Genomic DNA, 17,969 nt, shown 5'->3' on the forward strand with positions numbered 1-17,969 from the left:
GTTTGAGTTTAATTTAAAAACACTTGCGATTGTTTGATCTATCGATTACATAAAATAAAACTCGATTATTAATTTAAATTCGATTTTAATATTTTTACTGGTCTAGAGACAAAAAAGGCTTTCATGGATCCCGGGGATTGGGATAGGTTTTTTTTATACTACGTCGGTGGCAAACAAGCATACCCCGCCTGATGGTAAGCAGTCACCGTAGCCTATGGACCGTGGACGCCTGCAACTTCAGAGGTGTTACATGCGCGTTACCAACCCTTTAAAAACCTGTACACTCCTTTTTTGAAGAACCCTATACTAGACCCTCAGGAAAACCTCGGCATAGCTCATATAATATGTATACTCTACAGCACAGCACCGGCAGGGCGTTACGATACTCTATGTATATATATAAAGTTTAAATGTAATGGATGACATCACAGAAAAATAAAGCTCTTTTTTTATTTTCTACTAATGATAAAACAATGATTTCTATTATTTATTTTTTATTTCATATAATGAATATCACTCTCATCCAGCTTGTTATTCTACTTCCTCGGCGGGTGCGGCAACTTGTAGTGCACGGTCCGCACGTGCAGGTTCATGCTGGTCGAGTATTTGAACTTCTTGCCGCACATGGAACACTCGTATGGAGTTACACCGGTGTGTACCTGCAAAAAGAAAAGGCGCTATATTGGTAAAAAAAATGCAGTTTTCTTAGAATTAGGCAGAAAACGAATAAAAAAAATGGCGTTGATTGGCCTAAATTTTTTCCATTGTGTAACAAAAGTTAGTTAATTTAGTGATTCATTGATAATTTCAGTTTCGTTATACAAGTGAACCAATTAAATTGTATACTAATTAAATCCATAATACTATACTATACTTAACTACAAACATTTTGGTGTCTTAAATCTATAGAAAAAAAAAACAGTCATCTGGTATCGGCCATCGGTATAATTTATTATATTGTGCAACGAGAGTTACACAATAGAATAAATTGGCACATAAATTCATGCTTAAATATGGCATTTAGGAATAATTATCGTTACCCCGTTACACTATTTAATAACACTGTCTCGACTATTTTTATTTTATTTATTTATTTAAACCAGGGGTCTCCAAAACTTTTAAACCTGAGGGCCATACTGCGCCTCAGAATTTTCGCGCGGGCCACCGTCGGCGCCGATGGGGGGGGGGGGGGGACACCTGGAGCCTGGCTCCCGCGGCCCGGGATTTGGAGAGCCCTGAACAAAGATTTCTGGCTAAACAAGCCAAAGAGCATACCCTTTCGTGTCTATCAAGGTTCGCCCTCTGTTTAAAGGCCCTCGGACACAGCGGGCAGCGGTGCGGGCGCGCGGGCGCGTGCGAGGCGGCGTGGCGCGCCAGCGCGTGCTTGTCCCACAGCACGCGCGGGCAGCGCGGACACGGGACCGACGGCGCGCCGTGACGGAGCACGTGCAGCGACAGCTTTGTCGAGTTCTGATACAGGGTGGCCAAATAAGAGGTATACACTTTATTTTTGAAATTTTATTCTATAAAACATAAAAAATATTAAGTATTCCTTGTTAAATATAATATGTAGGGTCAGCAATTACACATGGAAAATAATGTCAGACAAATGTCCACCTCTAGCAGCATAGCAGATGCGAACCCTTTTCATCGCGTTTTTCATCACTTTTTCACACATTTCTGGCGTTATCTCAGCGACAATGTTTCGAATATTTTGTTTTAATTGCTGAAGGTTCGTTGGCCTATTAGCATAGACACGTCCCTTTAGATAGCCCCACAGAAAAAAGTCAGGAGCTGTTAAATCAGGCGATCTTGGGGGCCAGTCAATGTCACCGTTTCTCGAAATTAATCGACGGGAAAACGTTATTTTTAATGTTTCTATTGTTTTTAATGATTAAAACACGTTGTTCCGTCGTAAAACGCTCCATAATAAATTTGCCGTATCTACACAAACTAATTTTCATGCAATAACTGTCATATTAACCGCCAAAATAAAATGGCAGCAAAAAAAAGTTGTATACCTCTAAGTTGGCCACCCTGTAGAACAAAGGTACTCATTTAGATAGATGGTCAAGCAGATCTTGTCAGTAGAAAAAGGCGGCAAATTTGAAAAATGTAGGCGCGAAGGGATATCGTCCCACAGAAAATTTGAATATCGCGCCTTTTTCTACTGTCAAGGTTTGTTTGACCATCTATATTACATAAAGCACACATACACAGGACAGGACAATAAGATGAAAGAAATAGGGTAAACAGAAAATAATTAAAACGGCAAAATAAAGATAAAATAATATTAAGATAATTTGGGGCTCAGTCAAATATTTCGCGTTCCAAAATGCGTTACCAAAAAAATTTGAGAACCGCTGTTATTATGGTCAATCATTTTTGTAAATCGTTTACAAATGATGAATAGAAATGGGTAGATTAAACACTCAGGGAGTGCCGGCAGAAGTGAAAACTCAATCACTATTGCAAAATGTCTGCAGCACTATGTATAATTGAGGTTAACGCCATCTAGCGTTATTTCGTCAAGAGGGAAACTCACTAGATGGCATTTAAATCAATAAAGAAAAACTTAATGACATTGAAGTAACAGATTTCCGATCTAACGTCTTACGGTCACGTGACACTTGTTACGAGTTTAACATTTTTCCCCATCACAAAAAGTGCACAGCGCCGCTAAAGAAGTTTTCGCTTCAAAAAATAGGCATTTCAAAAGAATTAAAGACCGTTACACAGTGGAACCTTTGAAACTACCAAACAACTTACATTGTCGACAGTGGCCAGTGTTTTTTTTAACAGCTCGTTAAACATGTGAAATGTTAAGTTCACAAATTGCGGGAATTTATTTTAGTCACTCTAATTACGCCTTCATTGGAGTAAAAATGAAAACCCCGCAATTTGCGAATTGCAGTTTTCGCGGTAGCCCCTCAGAGCACAAAAATTTGATTTGCGATTAAATAGGCGTATCTGTTTAATTGAGGAGTGTCTTTTCAAAAGGGTTTATTTTTTTCTTAGCGGTACTTCTAGAACCTTGCTCAAGAAAACTTAAGGTCCAATTTAGAAATAGATTCCCAGAAAAAATAAACCCTTTTGAAAAGACACTCCTCAATTATTCACCTGGAAGCCTTTCCCGCAAGTGTCGCAGACAGCAGTCACTACGGGCCGGTAGGTGGCGCGCTGCGCGGGGTGCGTTACGCGAACATGGCGCCAATGTTCCGCACGATTGGACACAACAGTCTCGCACTGCAAAAATAGGTAATTTAGTTATGCACAACTCTTACCAGTAACTCGTGTTGTAACCAAGTGCGAGTCGGACTCGCCCATGAAGGGTTCCGTATTTAGGCGATTTATGACGTATTAAAAAAAAACTACTTGCTAGATCTCGTTCAAACCAATTTTCGGTGGAAGTTTACATGGTAATGTACATCATATATTTTTTTTAGTTTTATCATTCTCTTATTTTAGAAGTTACGGGGGGGGGACACACATTTTACCACTTTGGAAGTGTCTCTCGCGCAAACTATTCAGTTTAGAAAAAAATGATATTAGAAACCTCAATATCATTTTTGAAGACCTATCCATAGATACCCCACACGTATGGGTTTGATGAAAAAAAAAATTTTGAGTTTCAGTTCGAAGTATGGGGAACCCCAAAAATTTATTGTTTTTTTTCTATTTTTGTATGAAAATCTTAATGCGGTTCACAGAATACATCTACTTACCAAGTTTCAACAGTATAGTTCTTATAGTTTCGGAGAAAAGTGGCTGTGACATACGGACGGACAGACGGACAGACGGACAGACGGGCAGACGGACAGACAGACAGACATGACGAATCTATAAGGGTTCCGTTTTTTGCCATTTGGCTACGGAACCCTAATAGTGAGCTAAATCGCATTTTGCTCACTGAGTGAGACAAAATGAGCAAAATGCGATTTTGCTCACTCAGTGAGCAAAATGCGATTTGGCTCACTGTTTTTAAGTAGCAAAGTACCCTTGTTCGAGCTGCTAAGGTGAAAACTTAATTGTTGGTATATCTTAAGAAAACATGAGTGAATAGAGGTAAGTGATGAAGAAGGAATACATTTTACAGTACATATGGGGCTACTTTTCCGCACTAGTGCGTAAAATAGCACTTTTCGTGCGTATGTCGAAACTTTAAAGTGCCATATGTACTGTAAAACGTTGTTCGATACACGTGCGAATAGGTAATTCGCAACTCGTGTCGATTTAAAACACTCCCTTCGGTCGTGTTTTAATTTATCGCCACTCGTTTCGAATTTCCTCTTTTTCGCACTTGTATCGAAAATAACTATTTCGGGTTCTCTAATATGTTCTCACTGCTGAGGTGAAAAGTTTTGTGAACTACACGAGATCAAAGTTATTTACATCTCGTGCGCTTTTGAGTCCCTTACTACGCTCAAGATTCTAAATTAGATTCACTCGCTACGCTCGTGAATCTAGTATAGAATCTTTCGCTTGCACGGGACTCAAAATAAGCACTCGAAGAAATATCAAACTTTGATCTCTTGTTGTACAAATAACTATTTATCTCTTATCTCTTAAAAAATGAAGTTTTATGAAAAATGGTTTCAAGGGCCACTCTTTTATAGAGTTTGCACGACCGATCTGAAATGTATGGGAATATCCGCTGATCCGGATCCAGATCCGGATAATTGCATACATTTCGGATCCGGAATGCAAACCTTAAATATGCTAATCAAATGCCACAAAATTGTTTTTTTTTAATCAGTAACTAAGGTGAACGTACTTGTGCTGGACATGCTTATGCCCAATAGATGACACCCTGCTGTCACCTCTATTTACAATGACTTAAGTTTCAAACTGACATATACTGGTACCGCGTCGAGCACCAGTACGTTTACCTTATTACTTATATGTACATATTTGCCGTGACTTATTTTTCAAAAGTGTTTGTCAATAAAAATACACGTCAAAATTGTTTACCTTTTTTCTAATGCTAAAAAAACGAACTATACGACTAAACTACGAGTAAGCTTTTCTACTACTAGAAAAGGTATTTAGGTGAAGACCTAAATACCTTTTCAATTGGTCACACTCACATGATCACACTTCGTCGGATAAGAGTCTCCTGGCAGACTCCAGCTGGTTTTCTTCTTGGTCCTTCTGTGCTCTGCTCTTCTGTGCTCTATTAGCGCCTTTAGCGTCGGAAACTCTGTACCGCACTTATTGCAAGTGGTTTTTAGGCTCTGTTCTTGCGGTGTTGTGTCACTAAAAAGAATTTTCAAAATCGGTCCAGAAATGACGGAGATATGGAGTAACAAACATTTAAAAAAAAACATACAACCGAAATGATAACCTCCTTTTGAGATTTGGAAGTCGATTAAAAATACACGATATATCGAAATACATTTTATGATAAATTCGTATTTCCTATTAAGGATTTCTTTTATTGAGCCTTCATTCGTCTACAGATTAAGATCATTTTATGTATCGAAAATGAGTCGTCGATTTATAAGTACAGTGGGCCAAGAAAGTGGTCTACCAGTTTTGACAAAAGTTTCTGCGAGATCTAACCATCGCTAAGGTTGACAATGATGTACAACTTGACGTACGTGTGTCGACCTTGTTGTCTCATGACGTTCAAACGAACCTCAACCGTAGGGTGGTAGACCAATTTCTTGGCCCACTGTACCTAACTTTCGTTGCATATATCAATAAATAGTCAAACATTAAGTCACATTTATAGACGGGTCTAACGCGAAATTTATTCACATACCTTTATTTACCGACGTTTCGACACAGGTTTCACTGGTCATGGTCGCGGCTAACCAGTGACCATGACCATAACCATGACCAGTAAAGCCTGTGTGGAAACGTCGGTAAATAAAGGTATGTGAATAAATTTCGCGTTGGACCCGTCTATAAATGTGAGTTAATATGTGTTCAAAACGCGAAAGTTTTAAATATTATAAGGGGGTAAGTATCGAACGTATGACTAAGTTTCGTTACATAATGGAGTCAATTAAATTAGTTAATTAGTCATCGAATTAAATGTCTAACTCCCGTTGTACATTGGAATCAATTAAATAGTGGATGAATTACAGCTCTTACCATAGATTAGTTTTCTTCTTGTGTTGATTGGACGTGAGTATATGCACTCGACGCGCCCCTTCCGACTCGAAGTTGAGCTCGCACTGATCACATCTGTATTTCGGATTGTTTTCAGACTCCTGTAACAATAAGCTCATATGTGAATAATAGGGAAATTAGATTAATTAAATTATATTAAATAATCATTTATTTCAGGCATTTACAACTCATATTTGCAAGTAACATACAAAATCAAAATTAATGTTAAGACTTACAACTAGGTATAATAAAATCTAGCATGCAAAATAACAAAGTACAGCGAGGTGCAAAATTGTATGGAGAAATAATGAATGAATTCATTGACAAAGTCGCCATGCACTTCTACAAAAACCGGATGATAGGCTACCAAACGAAGGAAAAACAGGGGAAATCATTGACGTATAATATCTAAGGACGGGCTAATGGGGCACTAAACATCGTACTAGTTCAGCGGTGCTACCCACGAATTCCAGCCAATCGTGCAGTCTAACGCGACTAGTTGCGACCAATAGCGCGCGTAATGCGAACTCGTCAACCAATCGCGCGCGTGATGCGAACTCATCAACCAATCGCGTTGTAGCGATTTCACACCGCTGTACTGGCCCCTGTCATGCCTCATTATTATTGCCCGTAAAGTCAGTCCCTAGATAGTCAATGGGGGAAATAATTCGTGTATTTATGAGCGAATTTTGGCATCGTTGCAGATAAAGGTTACATAACATACTGAAAGTACTGATGGATAGGGGGTGAGATAACGGGTAGGAGTGGGTTTAAAGGTCCCTTTTTAGGGTTCCGTACCCAAAGGGTAAAAACGGGACCCTATTACTAAGATTCCGCTGTTCGTCCGTCCGTCCGTCTGTCACCAGGCTGTATCTCAAAAACCGTGATAGCTAGACAGTTGAAATTTTCACAGATGATGTATTTCTGTTGCCGCTATAACAACAAATACATACTAAAAACAGAATAAAATAAAGATTTAAGTGGGGCTCCCATACAACAAACGTGATTTTTGACCGAAGTTAAGCAATGTCCGGCGGGGTCAGTACTAGGATGGGTGACCGTTTTTTGTCTTGTTTTGCTCTATTTTTTGTTGATGGTGCGGAACCCTCCGTGCGCGAGTCCGACTCGCACTTGGCCGGTTTTTACTTATAAACGGTGGCCCGTAGCAAAATTGATTACTACGCGAAAATGATGAGATATACGCTTGTAAATGGTTGACACCGGTTCATACCCAATCAAGGTAAATTATACTGATTCCAGGTGTGCGGCAAAGCAGTTCTATATTCATACAGGCGGATCACAGCTACACTCATCCGCAAAGAGAATATGTCCAACCTGTGGCATTGACGGACATAACAAACTTACCGGGACCATATAGTACGTATGTACTCACAGCACCCTGAACGTCTCGATGGACAGTGTTGGCGTGCAGCCGCAGCCCCCGCGCGCTGGCGCAGGCGCGGCCGCAGCGCGCGCACGCGTGCGCGCCGGCGTGCGCGCGCGCGTGCGCGCCCAGCGCCGACGCATGCGCGGTGGAGTACGAGCAGTGCGCGCGCTCGCATTTGTACACGTAGCCCGAGTGCCACAAGTGATGCTTCTTCGCCACGCCGCTGGATTCAAAAGTGGTTCATATTCGCTAGGTGCACGACTGGTGCTGCCCTCATTTTGGCAGACTTTCTACGTTAAATCTTATGGAGTAAAATTAGTTCAAGCGGCTGCCGCTAGTACTAATGGCGGCCATTCCATAAGATTACCTGTGTTTGTGACGATCAGCGCCACTTCCCCCTCCACCGACTTCGCACCTTGCCAATAAGGTGCAAGGGGGCCGAATCGAAATATCTTCCATGTTTTACATTATTAACTAGAGTGCCACATATGTCCAGATAGCGAAAAAGATGTGTGTTGTGTGTGACTCTAATGAATAATGAAAAACATGTAGGCTAAAGGTTTTAATTATTTACTTGGGTAATAATTGAACCATAATTTGCTTTTCAGTACATGTGTTCGTTTGTCTGTCATTTTCATTTGTCTACTCTCAATCGCTCAAAGGTTGACTGGAAGAGATCCCTTATAGGGATAAGTTCGCCTTTGTACATTGTATACTTTCTTTTAATTGTATCTTAACCTGTCTTATGTACAATAAAGTGTTTACATACATACATACATACATGGAAGATATTTCGATTAGTTTTAATTATCCCGCAATCTAAATTACCCCCCTGCACCTTAGTCGCTATCAAATACCGACTCCTGTTCTGAATGTAAGGGACTTACACTTTTGTATATAAGCGTTTTACTCTTTAACCAAGATCAAGCGATCAGGCACGCAGGTTTTAGCGCTGTATTTTCGACCTACGGCCGAACCATTTACATTGTAACAAGTGTAGGAAAATTTTCGTTACCCAAAGGAATCATGGAATTCAACGGAAGTCCAGATGAAAAGTTACTTCAAATGTAGCAATTCACAAGGCACGGAGCTGAAGCCAGTTTTTTTATTTATAATTTTAGTTATTGTAATTAGTTGTAGTTTTTAATTTTAGTTTATAATTTTTTTCTTATATTACTTGTATTTAATATACTAGAATTAGACTAACATGGAATTTATATGAAACATTACATCGTGACGTCACGGTCAACTCACCTACTCTTTATATTTATATCCGATTTATTGAATAGAACTTGTATTCTTTAACATTCTGATTAAATGAAAAGATAAATAGTTAATACACTTACACATTGTTGAAGGCCTTCGGACATAATTTGCAGTAGAATTTCTTGGCATGAGCGCGATTGGCGTGCGAGCGCGCTACCACCTCGCTCTTGAAACGCACCTTGCATACGGGACACTCGGCGCTCCCTCGGCTCTAGGAACATGAACATTTTTTTGTTATTTAAGTGTATTTCATTACGATAAAATACACTTGCACCTGCAATAATAGGGGATATTACTGCAATGTTCTGCCGCCAGAGTGCAGCACTAGCACCCATCGTAAACCATAGAGTAGCGTATATACATACTTTTTGACAAGTTTTCACAAACAATAAAATATGACATTGATACATCAAGACGGTTTGTTTACAAAGGGCGGGAAACGCGAAAATCGAAACTCAGCTATCTGCCTCTTTATCGCTCGAACACGCAAGAGCGATAGAGAGGTTAGATAACAACATTTCGACTCTCGTTTGCGGTAGACTCTCATATTGTGAGTGATTGTGGTAGTGGCGCCCTCTACGCAGAGTTTCGCGTTATATTCCCTATTAAACATATGTATGTATGTAGTAATCAAATATTCGTTACACAAATGAGTAGATAAATTATAAAATAAATAAATAAATCCTTTATTCCAGACAACAACGATCCATAGGTATGTATAAAAGACATTTATTCGTGCCGGTCACAAAACATGTAACAAATATGTGATATTCAGTTTCTATTTGCAAGTTTGGCTCACAATAATTGGCTCTGCAATGCTATTTAAAAAGTTAAACAAATATTTCATAGCTGTTGGAATTCCTTATACGGTCAGCTGCAGAGAAAAGGTACCATCCCTGCATAGAAGTTTGTATGCAGGGATGGCACCTTTTCTCTGCAGCTGGCTGTACCTATAAATAAATATGTGCAGACAAACGAAATAAGAATTAATACACCAATATACAGGAGAGTCTCGAACTCGTCTATGGCATGCATATTGGTGTGTAACCTCGTAAGCTACAGTATTGAAGCTACGGTAGGTTAGTTGAAGATAGCGGTTGCGCTTGGATCCCACAAGGAAATTGAAACTTGACTATGGCGGCGGTACATTAACTATTCCCTTTAATTTTAAATGAAATTTAGGTACCAACTCAAAGAGAATAAAATCACTACATAGGTACTTACGGGATCATGGCTCTGTGTATGCAGTTTATAGCTATTTTGATATGCAAACGTTTTCGAGCATATGTGACATTTAAACGATTCTCCACTAAATTCCTTGTTCTCTTTTGATTTGCTCCATTCTTCTATTTGTTGTTCTAACTACAAAGAAACAATATATCGTTTTAAAATTAAATATATTTGTTAGTGAGATTGAACTATTTTTCGACAAGATAGATACAGTTAAGCCATCGTGCAGACTTCCCGAGCAAATTACCTTGACAGTAGGTACAGACGGTAGGTACAGTCACCTGCAATAATATGTTACTTTGAAGGCCGCAAAAATATGTAACACGCTCTTATGACTCTACAAATAAAATTGTGTCAGATATTTTTGCGGCCTTCGTTGTGTAACATATTATTGCAGGTGACTGTACACAAAGTAACCACAGTGCACAGGAATCGAAATTTCAAAATCGTCTATTTCCCTCTCCATCGCTCTTGCTCTAGAGTATTAGAGAGGCACATAGATGACCAGTAGTGATTCACGGTGGTTAGTTCTGCTGTTAAAAAAATACTGAAATATGTATTTTTGTCCAGTTAGTTAAGAGCCCATCAAAGTGCACACTAGCGCCACTGATTATTTAAATTTCACGAAAGATATTTAAAAAAAAGGGGGCCGCTACGTACTGTATCTTGTATTAAAGTACTTTACAGTACATATGGGGCTACTTTTCCGCACTAGTGCGTAAAATAGCACTTTACGTGCGTATTATATATGTGCGTATAGTAATTATGTGAAGCTATACCGTCTTTTATGTAACATACGAGCACAAAATGCTGTGTCTCACAGCTAAGTGTTATCACTATTTTAATATTAATATAGGCCGGTAGCTTGAACATGTCATGCTCGCTTAAAAGTCTTTGCTTACGGTGGCGTCGTTGATCGGGTCGCCACTTTCCCGAATGAAGGTTGAGGGAGGCGATGGCTGAGATACGCGTCGTACTCGTGAACGGGTGCTGTTTGTGGAGACGGGTCTGTTTAAGCTAACACGAATATATTTAGTAACTTTATTTTTTAATTTAATTGCAGTGAGACGCCTCATTCGGTTCTCGTATGTTTTTTTTTTCTCGTAATGTGTTAATCATACAGGATTGTGACTCTTGGAGACCCTATACATCTCTAAGGATAATTTGATAAACTATGTTATTTTTTAGTTCTGACACTTAGAGACATTTACACCTCTAAATAAGTTTAGATTTTTTTTCCATGTATCTGTTTTGTTTTTATTTTAATATTATTATTATAGTTTTTTTATGTAATTCGACATTAAGAGACCTTATACATCTCTATGTAATTGTATTACGTTAGTTTGATTTGGTAGTTGTAGTTGTATTTAATAATTGTTGATGTATAATTATTATTATTTTGCTTTTATGTAAATTCAATGTTGACGTGTAAAAGTGCCCTTGTGGCCTATTTGCTGAATAAATGTTGAAGTTGAAGTTGAAGTATGTCGAAACTTTAAAGTGCCATATGTACTGTAAAACGTTGTTCGATACACGTGCGAATAGGTAATTCGCAACTCGTGTCGATTTAAAACACTCCCTTCGGTCGTGTTTTAATTTATCGCCACTCGTTTCGAATTTCCTCTTTTTCGCACTTGTATCGAAAATAACTATTTTGAATACTTCAAACTAGTTTCTATGTTGCTGGATTCGTCAATCTATGCGTCCAAAGTTAAAACGGCCGTTTTTGTTTTGAGTTCATAGATTGACGAATCATAAACGATTGACGAAACATAAAAACTAGTTTGATGTAGCCAAAAGGTACTTTTCTCAAAAATGGACGGCAAAGTCGACGATGCCGGTTAGAAAATAGGTCGCGAAGTGCGTAGTTTATGGTCATTCAAAAAATTAAAAAGTTAAAAACATTGCAGTCTCGATTTCGGGACTGCAATGTTGCATACAAATTCCATTATTTAACGAGTTCCAAACTTTTTAAAACTTTAAATGGCCATATCAAATTAGACGTGTGCGCCGATTAAAAAATGATCGGCGGCGGCGTTTGCCAAAAAATCGGCGGCGGCGGCGTGTTTTCGGCGTGAAATCGGCGTGACCTTGACTTTCAGGTTTTTTAAGAAAAATCATTAATTTGTCGTTTTTCTTGAAAATTTGATTAATCCAGTGAACTACGTAATCTACGTATAGTTTTAAATAGGTTGTGAGTAAAATAGGGTTTGTTAACGACTATAGGATAGGTATAATAAGCACTGATTTTCCTAGTAACTGGCTTGCATTAAGAGGTCACCTGGTCCCAATGACTTTCGATCCGATCGGTATCTCTCTGTAACTTCGTTTTCTCATGCTTTCCATAGCTTATCTTCAAACATCCTTGAAATTTGCTTGACATAGTGGACTGCCTATGGCTTCCCTTTAATGGTTTTCTTGTCGTACAAGCACCAGGCTCACCGAGACGTATCTTCTTCTTTCTCGTCTTATCATTGCTGAGGATCGCGACTACAAGTAATTTGTCTCCATTTCGTAAGGTTATAAGCCGTGTGGACTGCACGGTACAGACTGCCGCCAGCCATCGACCATCTCATACATCATGCTCCACTCCGAGTACGTTTGCCATTTATTCGGCCTAAATTCATATCTTTCTCCACATCATGCGTTGGAAACTTCATAATATAATATCATAGTACCACCAAGTCGCGATATTGAGCATGAGCTCTCTCAGAATTAAGGGGTTTCTTCTTCTTGCTGTCCTAATTATAAGCAGCCGTCTTCACCAACACCATATCTTACAGCACGTCACACATTTTGAGGCCCCACGTTTCGGTACCATATTGGAATATTGATACTACGAGAACTCGTACCAACCGAGTGCGTCGGTAACTCAGAGTACGTTTGTTCTGTCTGCTACCATTGTTCGTACTTTGGTCTTAGAATGGTTGGTTGGTACTCATCATCTTCTTCGCGTTGTCCCGGCATTTTGCCACGGCTCGTGGGAGCCTGGGGTCCGCTTGGCAACTAATCCCAGTAATTGGCGTGGGCACTAGTTTTTACGAAAACGACTGCCATCTGACTTTCCAACCCAGAGGGTAAACTAGGCCCGTATTGGGATTAGTCCGGTTTCCTCACGATGTTTTCCTTCACCGAAAAGCGACTGGTAAATATCATATGATATTTCGTACATAAGTTCCTCCGGATTGCAAGTCGCACGCTCTTACCGCTAGGCCACCAGCGCTTCTGAATGGTTGGTTGGTACTATTAAATAGATTAATATCCCATGTTACGGTTAACATGGGATATTAATCTATTATATTTATTTATTTGTCATAATACGGTTATTATGACAAATAAAATATTGATTGATTAATCTTAAGACCTCTCTAAACCTTTCAACTTGAATTTTCTGTAGAAAAGCCGACATTTCGATGTATTTCTTGTTGTTATTCCATGGTCCAGTCAACAATTGTACAAGCAAGGATGATGATCGCAACATTAGCTAGTTAGTTTAGAATGTGAATACACAATTAACAGGAAAAAATAGTAGTTCCTACATTGCTCCCTCATCTTTATTAACGCTGAACACTGAGGATTACTCAGTTACTTTAATCCGCGTGTCCAATAGTTTGTGCACCTGGCTATTCTGTTTCATTTAATAAATAATTAATATATATTTGACAAATATAACATATATTATACAAAAAAAGACAAATTGTAATCCAAATATCTAGCTAGAATAGTTTATTAACAACACTCAAGGTCACGCCGATTTCACGCCGATCATTTATCGGCGGCGGCGGCGTGGCAAAAAAGCCCGGCGGCGGCGGCGCGCCGGCGCGGCGCACACGTCTATATCAAATGAAGGCATAGGTCCCTTAAACAGCCAAACAGGTGATCAGCACTTATTATTATAAAGCCTGTAACAGACTATCGCACCGCACCGCGACCTTGGAGCGTCGCACCCATAAGTGAGAGCGAGAAACAGATATCTCTTTCTCGCTCTCACTTATGGGTGCGACGCTCCAAGGTCGCGATGCGGTGCGATAGTCTGTTACAGGCTTAATGTTGGTACCGCGACTATTTAGGTGTCTCAAATAGGTTGGCGTATTTTCAGCAGAAAAATACACTTCTTTTTTTTTTAAAGGCGGCAAGCAAATCTTTTTAATGATTGTACTTTTTCTGTGAAAATTAGAACGTTGCTTCTGTAAAATATTTATATTTCTTGCACCATTTTTGAGAAAAGCACTATATATGACTCGGCTGGAAGGCTACTTGCTGGCTTCGGATTCAATTAAACGGACTCCCAAGGTCGTCCGTTTAAAACGAATCCTCAGCCTGCAAGTAGCTACTTCCGAACCTCGACAATAATGTACTATTAATACAAGATACAGTACGTAGCGGCCCCCTTTTTTTTTAAATATCTTTCGTGAAATTTAAATAATCACGATAATTTAGCAGTGGCGCTAGTGTGCACGTTGATGGGCTCTTAAGTACCTTCAAAAAACTAATATCAAAATACTGCAGCATGTTGCGTTCGTCAGGCGTCAGCCTTGTCAGCACAGTTGCTCTGGCCGTGTATTTCACACGTGCTCTCTTTCGTTCGGGCACCTGCTCTTTCCATCCTGTTACAAGGCTAACTTTGGGTACCTGTTGATAATAAATAAATAAAAATATAAATCAATATCATGGGTCAATCTTTACACAAATCTACCAAGTCACAGTAAAGCTTTGGATTCCTCCGAAAACGGTGCCGTCATATTACGGCCGCTATATAGCGTTGACTGACGTCACTAGAACGTTGTCTATGTAAACAAGATGGCGCGGTTTCCTAGACGGCGTTACGTTACGTTGATTGTCAACGTAACGTAAGATGACGGCCGTCATGACGGTGTCGATAGTTTCGTGAACGTTTTATTAGATAGCGGTGACGCCATTTTGAATAAATGACACGAGATTTGAATAAATGATTCCGTACTACGATTATTTTCCTCTTCTGATGATATTTCATCCTCCAAGTAAATTATAGATGATCAAGCAAATCTTGTCAGTAGGAAAAGGCGCGAAATTCAAATTTTCTATGGGATGTTATCCCATCGCGCCTACATTTTTCAAATTTGCCGCTTTGACCTTGGTGGATGACGGTGTGTTACGACGCCGTGGTACTTTCCACATGTCGCCACCGTAAAGACGGCCGTCTTTTGCGGCCGCTATATGACGGCCGTCATATGACGGCACCGTTTTCGGAGGAATCCAAAGCTTAAGCTCAATATAGCCTGTGTTGTGGGTACTATACGACGATACATAATATATAATATATGACACCATAAGATTGTGAACCCGTTAGTTTACAATCTAACGTAGTTTAGTTTAGTTTATAATCTCCCTACCGTCAGTTTATAATTCAACTAGCGAGATTATAAACTGACGAGTGTTTACAATTTTACTATACCTACGCAATAAAGTTTTAAAAAACATACTTGATCCAATGTTTCTTTTTCTGGTTCAGATTTAACTTCATCATCTAAACTCAACTCAGTAGAATTACTGAATGCATCATCAAAAGGATCTGATCTACTATCATCTTTCAAGTTTCTGCCTTCAATGACATCCTCATTCAGAGCTTCAGCATTTTCACTATCTTTAACACCTTCAGGATTTATCATTAAATTTATAACTTCTAAGTAACTGTCATCTGTTCCAAGTTTATTTCCAGTGTGACTTTCATTGTTTTCCAAATTATGGCTCTGTTTGAATTCATCTATCGTTTTAATTTCCTGTATGCTTAATGGCGACGACAAGTTTAGCTCCTTGCGATTCTTTGTTTTAATAAGGTTTATTGTGATCTGAAATTTTAAGTGTTATTATAAAATAGGATAAAAAAAGTACATAAGCACTTTAATTCGGATGCAATTTAGTTGTGTAAGAATCCTTTGTGTAAAGGAAACTACTTCATATAAATGCTTATTTGCTACACAATGGAACTATCAAATTCTAGACCAGTCAACGCTCAATCCAGAGTCCAGACGTTGACTATGTACAAATAGAAATAAATTAAAGAGTGATCCTTACATACATCAATGATTAATTTGGAGAAAAAAGTTTACCTTTCCGTATTGTGCAAAAATGTCAAGCAAAGTAGCTTGTACGGTCAGGCTCTTTTCCAGCAACTTGTAGCATTTTTTCAGGTGAGCAGCACACTCATAGCAAATAAACTGTGGGAGACCTTCTATATTGTAGTTTTCCTGAAAACATTTACCAACTTGATAAAACTTCATTTGGATCAATAAATAGATACTTGTTTTATCCATTCAAATAAAAAAAACATAGTCAATTATAGGTGAACCAGGATCTATTGAGGGTGCGCCATGTTGCGGAATTTCACTGGAACTAATTTTTTCATACTACACTGAATTGTCACCCTATACATGAGAATAACAGCGCCCTCTTGACAATTATCATATATTACTGTTCAGGCTATACAATCTGGTTTATTCCATCATGACACAAAACAGAATGGAACTCCACTCGATTTCAAACTATCTGTATAAATTATGTGACAGTATATTGTTACAAAATTGAATAATTGAAACTGTATATAATTATATAAACAAACACCTAAGGTCAATAATTTTGAAAAGCGCCTAATCATCTTTGTATGGTTTGATAATGCAAGCAAGCAATAAATACGATACTTACATTATACCCTACTAAGGACTCCAAGTATAACCGGTGCACTCCATCCTGAAGGCTGTGCAGGCGCACCTCCGTGGCCAGACAAAACCTGCAGACTTCCACATCTGACGCCTCAAAGTTGGAGTTGGCCTATGCATTCAAATATATTTTTTTAAATTATATATTGTAAAATACATAAGTTCCGAAAAACTCATTGGTACGAGCCGTGAATCTAGTATTAAACTGGATTGGGCATGGGATGGGGATATATATATATATTTCGGGGATCTCGGAAACGGCTCTAACGATTTCGATGAAATTTACTATATGGGGGTTTTTGGGGGCGAAAAATCGATATAGCTAGGTCTTATCTCTGGAAAAACGCGCATTTTCGAGTTTTTATATGTTTTCCGAGCGAAGCTCGGTCACCCAGATATTATTGATTATGGTGGGCAACAAATAAATTCGACCAATCATAGTGTCGCATTGCGTATGTTTTGTCCCTCACAGTGGCACGCGTATACCACTTCTATAGGATGCTACCTTCTATGGTACGAGCCAGGATTTGAACCCGCGACCTCCAGATTGCAAGTTGCACATTCTTACCGCTATGCCACCAGCGCTTTCTATGTCTTTACTATATTATTTACGACACCAACTTACAGGTAAATCTTTTACAGGTACTGCATCATCCTTAATCCTTATCCTCCGTCCATCGTGGTTTATCTGCTCATAGCTGAAGTGTCCGCTGCAAATGCGGGCATAGGCCGGTGGAGCCCAGTCTGGCCTCCCAATAGCTTTTAGCCACTTTTGTTTGAGTTCTATATTTGACGGGAAGCTGAAAATTGTATTATAGAAATAACTGGTTGTATAAGTAAATTAAGGGTTTGTAAAAAGGGTTGTCCATGTTTTTGTCAATTTAAATTACTATATATAACAATTGTTTGTCATATATATCACCATTTTCCATATGTATATGAATGACCATTTTCTTCGCGTAATGGATACAATTAGCACTATAAGTAGGTACTTTATTTATCTTGTACAACACAAACAAAAACCATTATATTTTGATACTCGAGGATTACATCTTTGCAAAGAATCTCTTACATTATAAACTTAATGGTGTAAAATGTATATAAAAAAAGGAAAATAAGCTTTTTATATTTACGCGTGAAACGATGTCACATCATTGGGGTCTTTCTTCTTGTTGCTGCTGTTGTTACTGCAACCTTTGACACAACAGTAGGCTACCATTATTGAACAAACAAATGAAGCCCTACAGGCAGCAACAGTTTGTTTGTTTTTATTT

The 17,969-nt window shown here is 38.8% G+C and overlaps 1 protein-coding gene across 1 annotated transcript; it reads right to left on the bottom strand.

Moving 5' to 3' along the window:
- Positions 1-497: 497 nt before the first annotated feature.
- LOC134654363 (zinc finger protein 14-like) lies at positions 498-17,969 on the bottom strand. Its single transcript, XM_063509827.1, has 14 exons — positions 17,829-17,969; positions 17,321-17,495; positions 16,682-16,807; positions 16,090-16,227; positions 15,463-15,828; positions 14,480-14,632; positions 9,995-10,132; positions 8,851-8,981; positions 7,511-7,727; positions 6,100-6,245; positions 5,088-5,256; positions 3,121-3,246; positions 1,276-1,470; positions 498-659 (listed from the first exon to the last, which is right to left on the bottom strand). Exons 1-14 carry the CDS (start codon positions 17,912-17,914, stop codon positions 537-539), a joined length of 2,289 nt encoding a protein of 762 aa, XP_063365897.1. The 5' UTR covers positions 17,915-17,969; the 3' UTR covers positions 498-536.

The sequence above is a fragment of the Cydia amplana genome, chromosome 14 (assembly GCF_948474715.1).
Source record: "Cydia amplana chromosome 14, ilCydAmpl1.1, whole genome shotgun sequence".
Classification (NCBI taxonomy): domain Eukaryota; kingdom Metazoa; phylum Arthropoda; class Insecta; order Lepidoptera; family Tortricidae; genus Cydia; species Cydia amplana.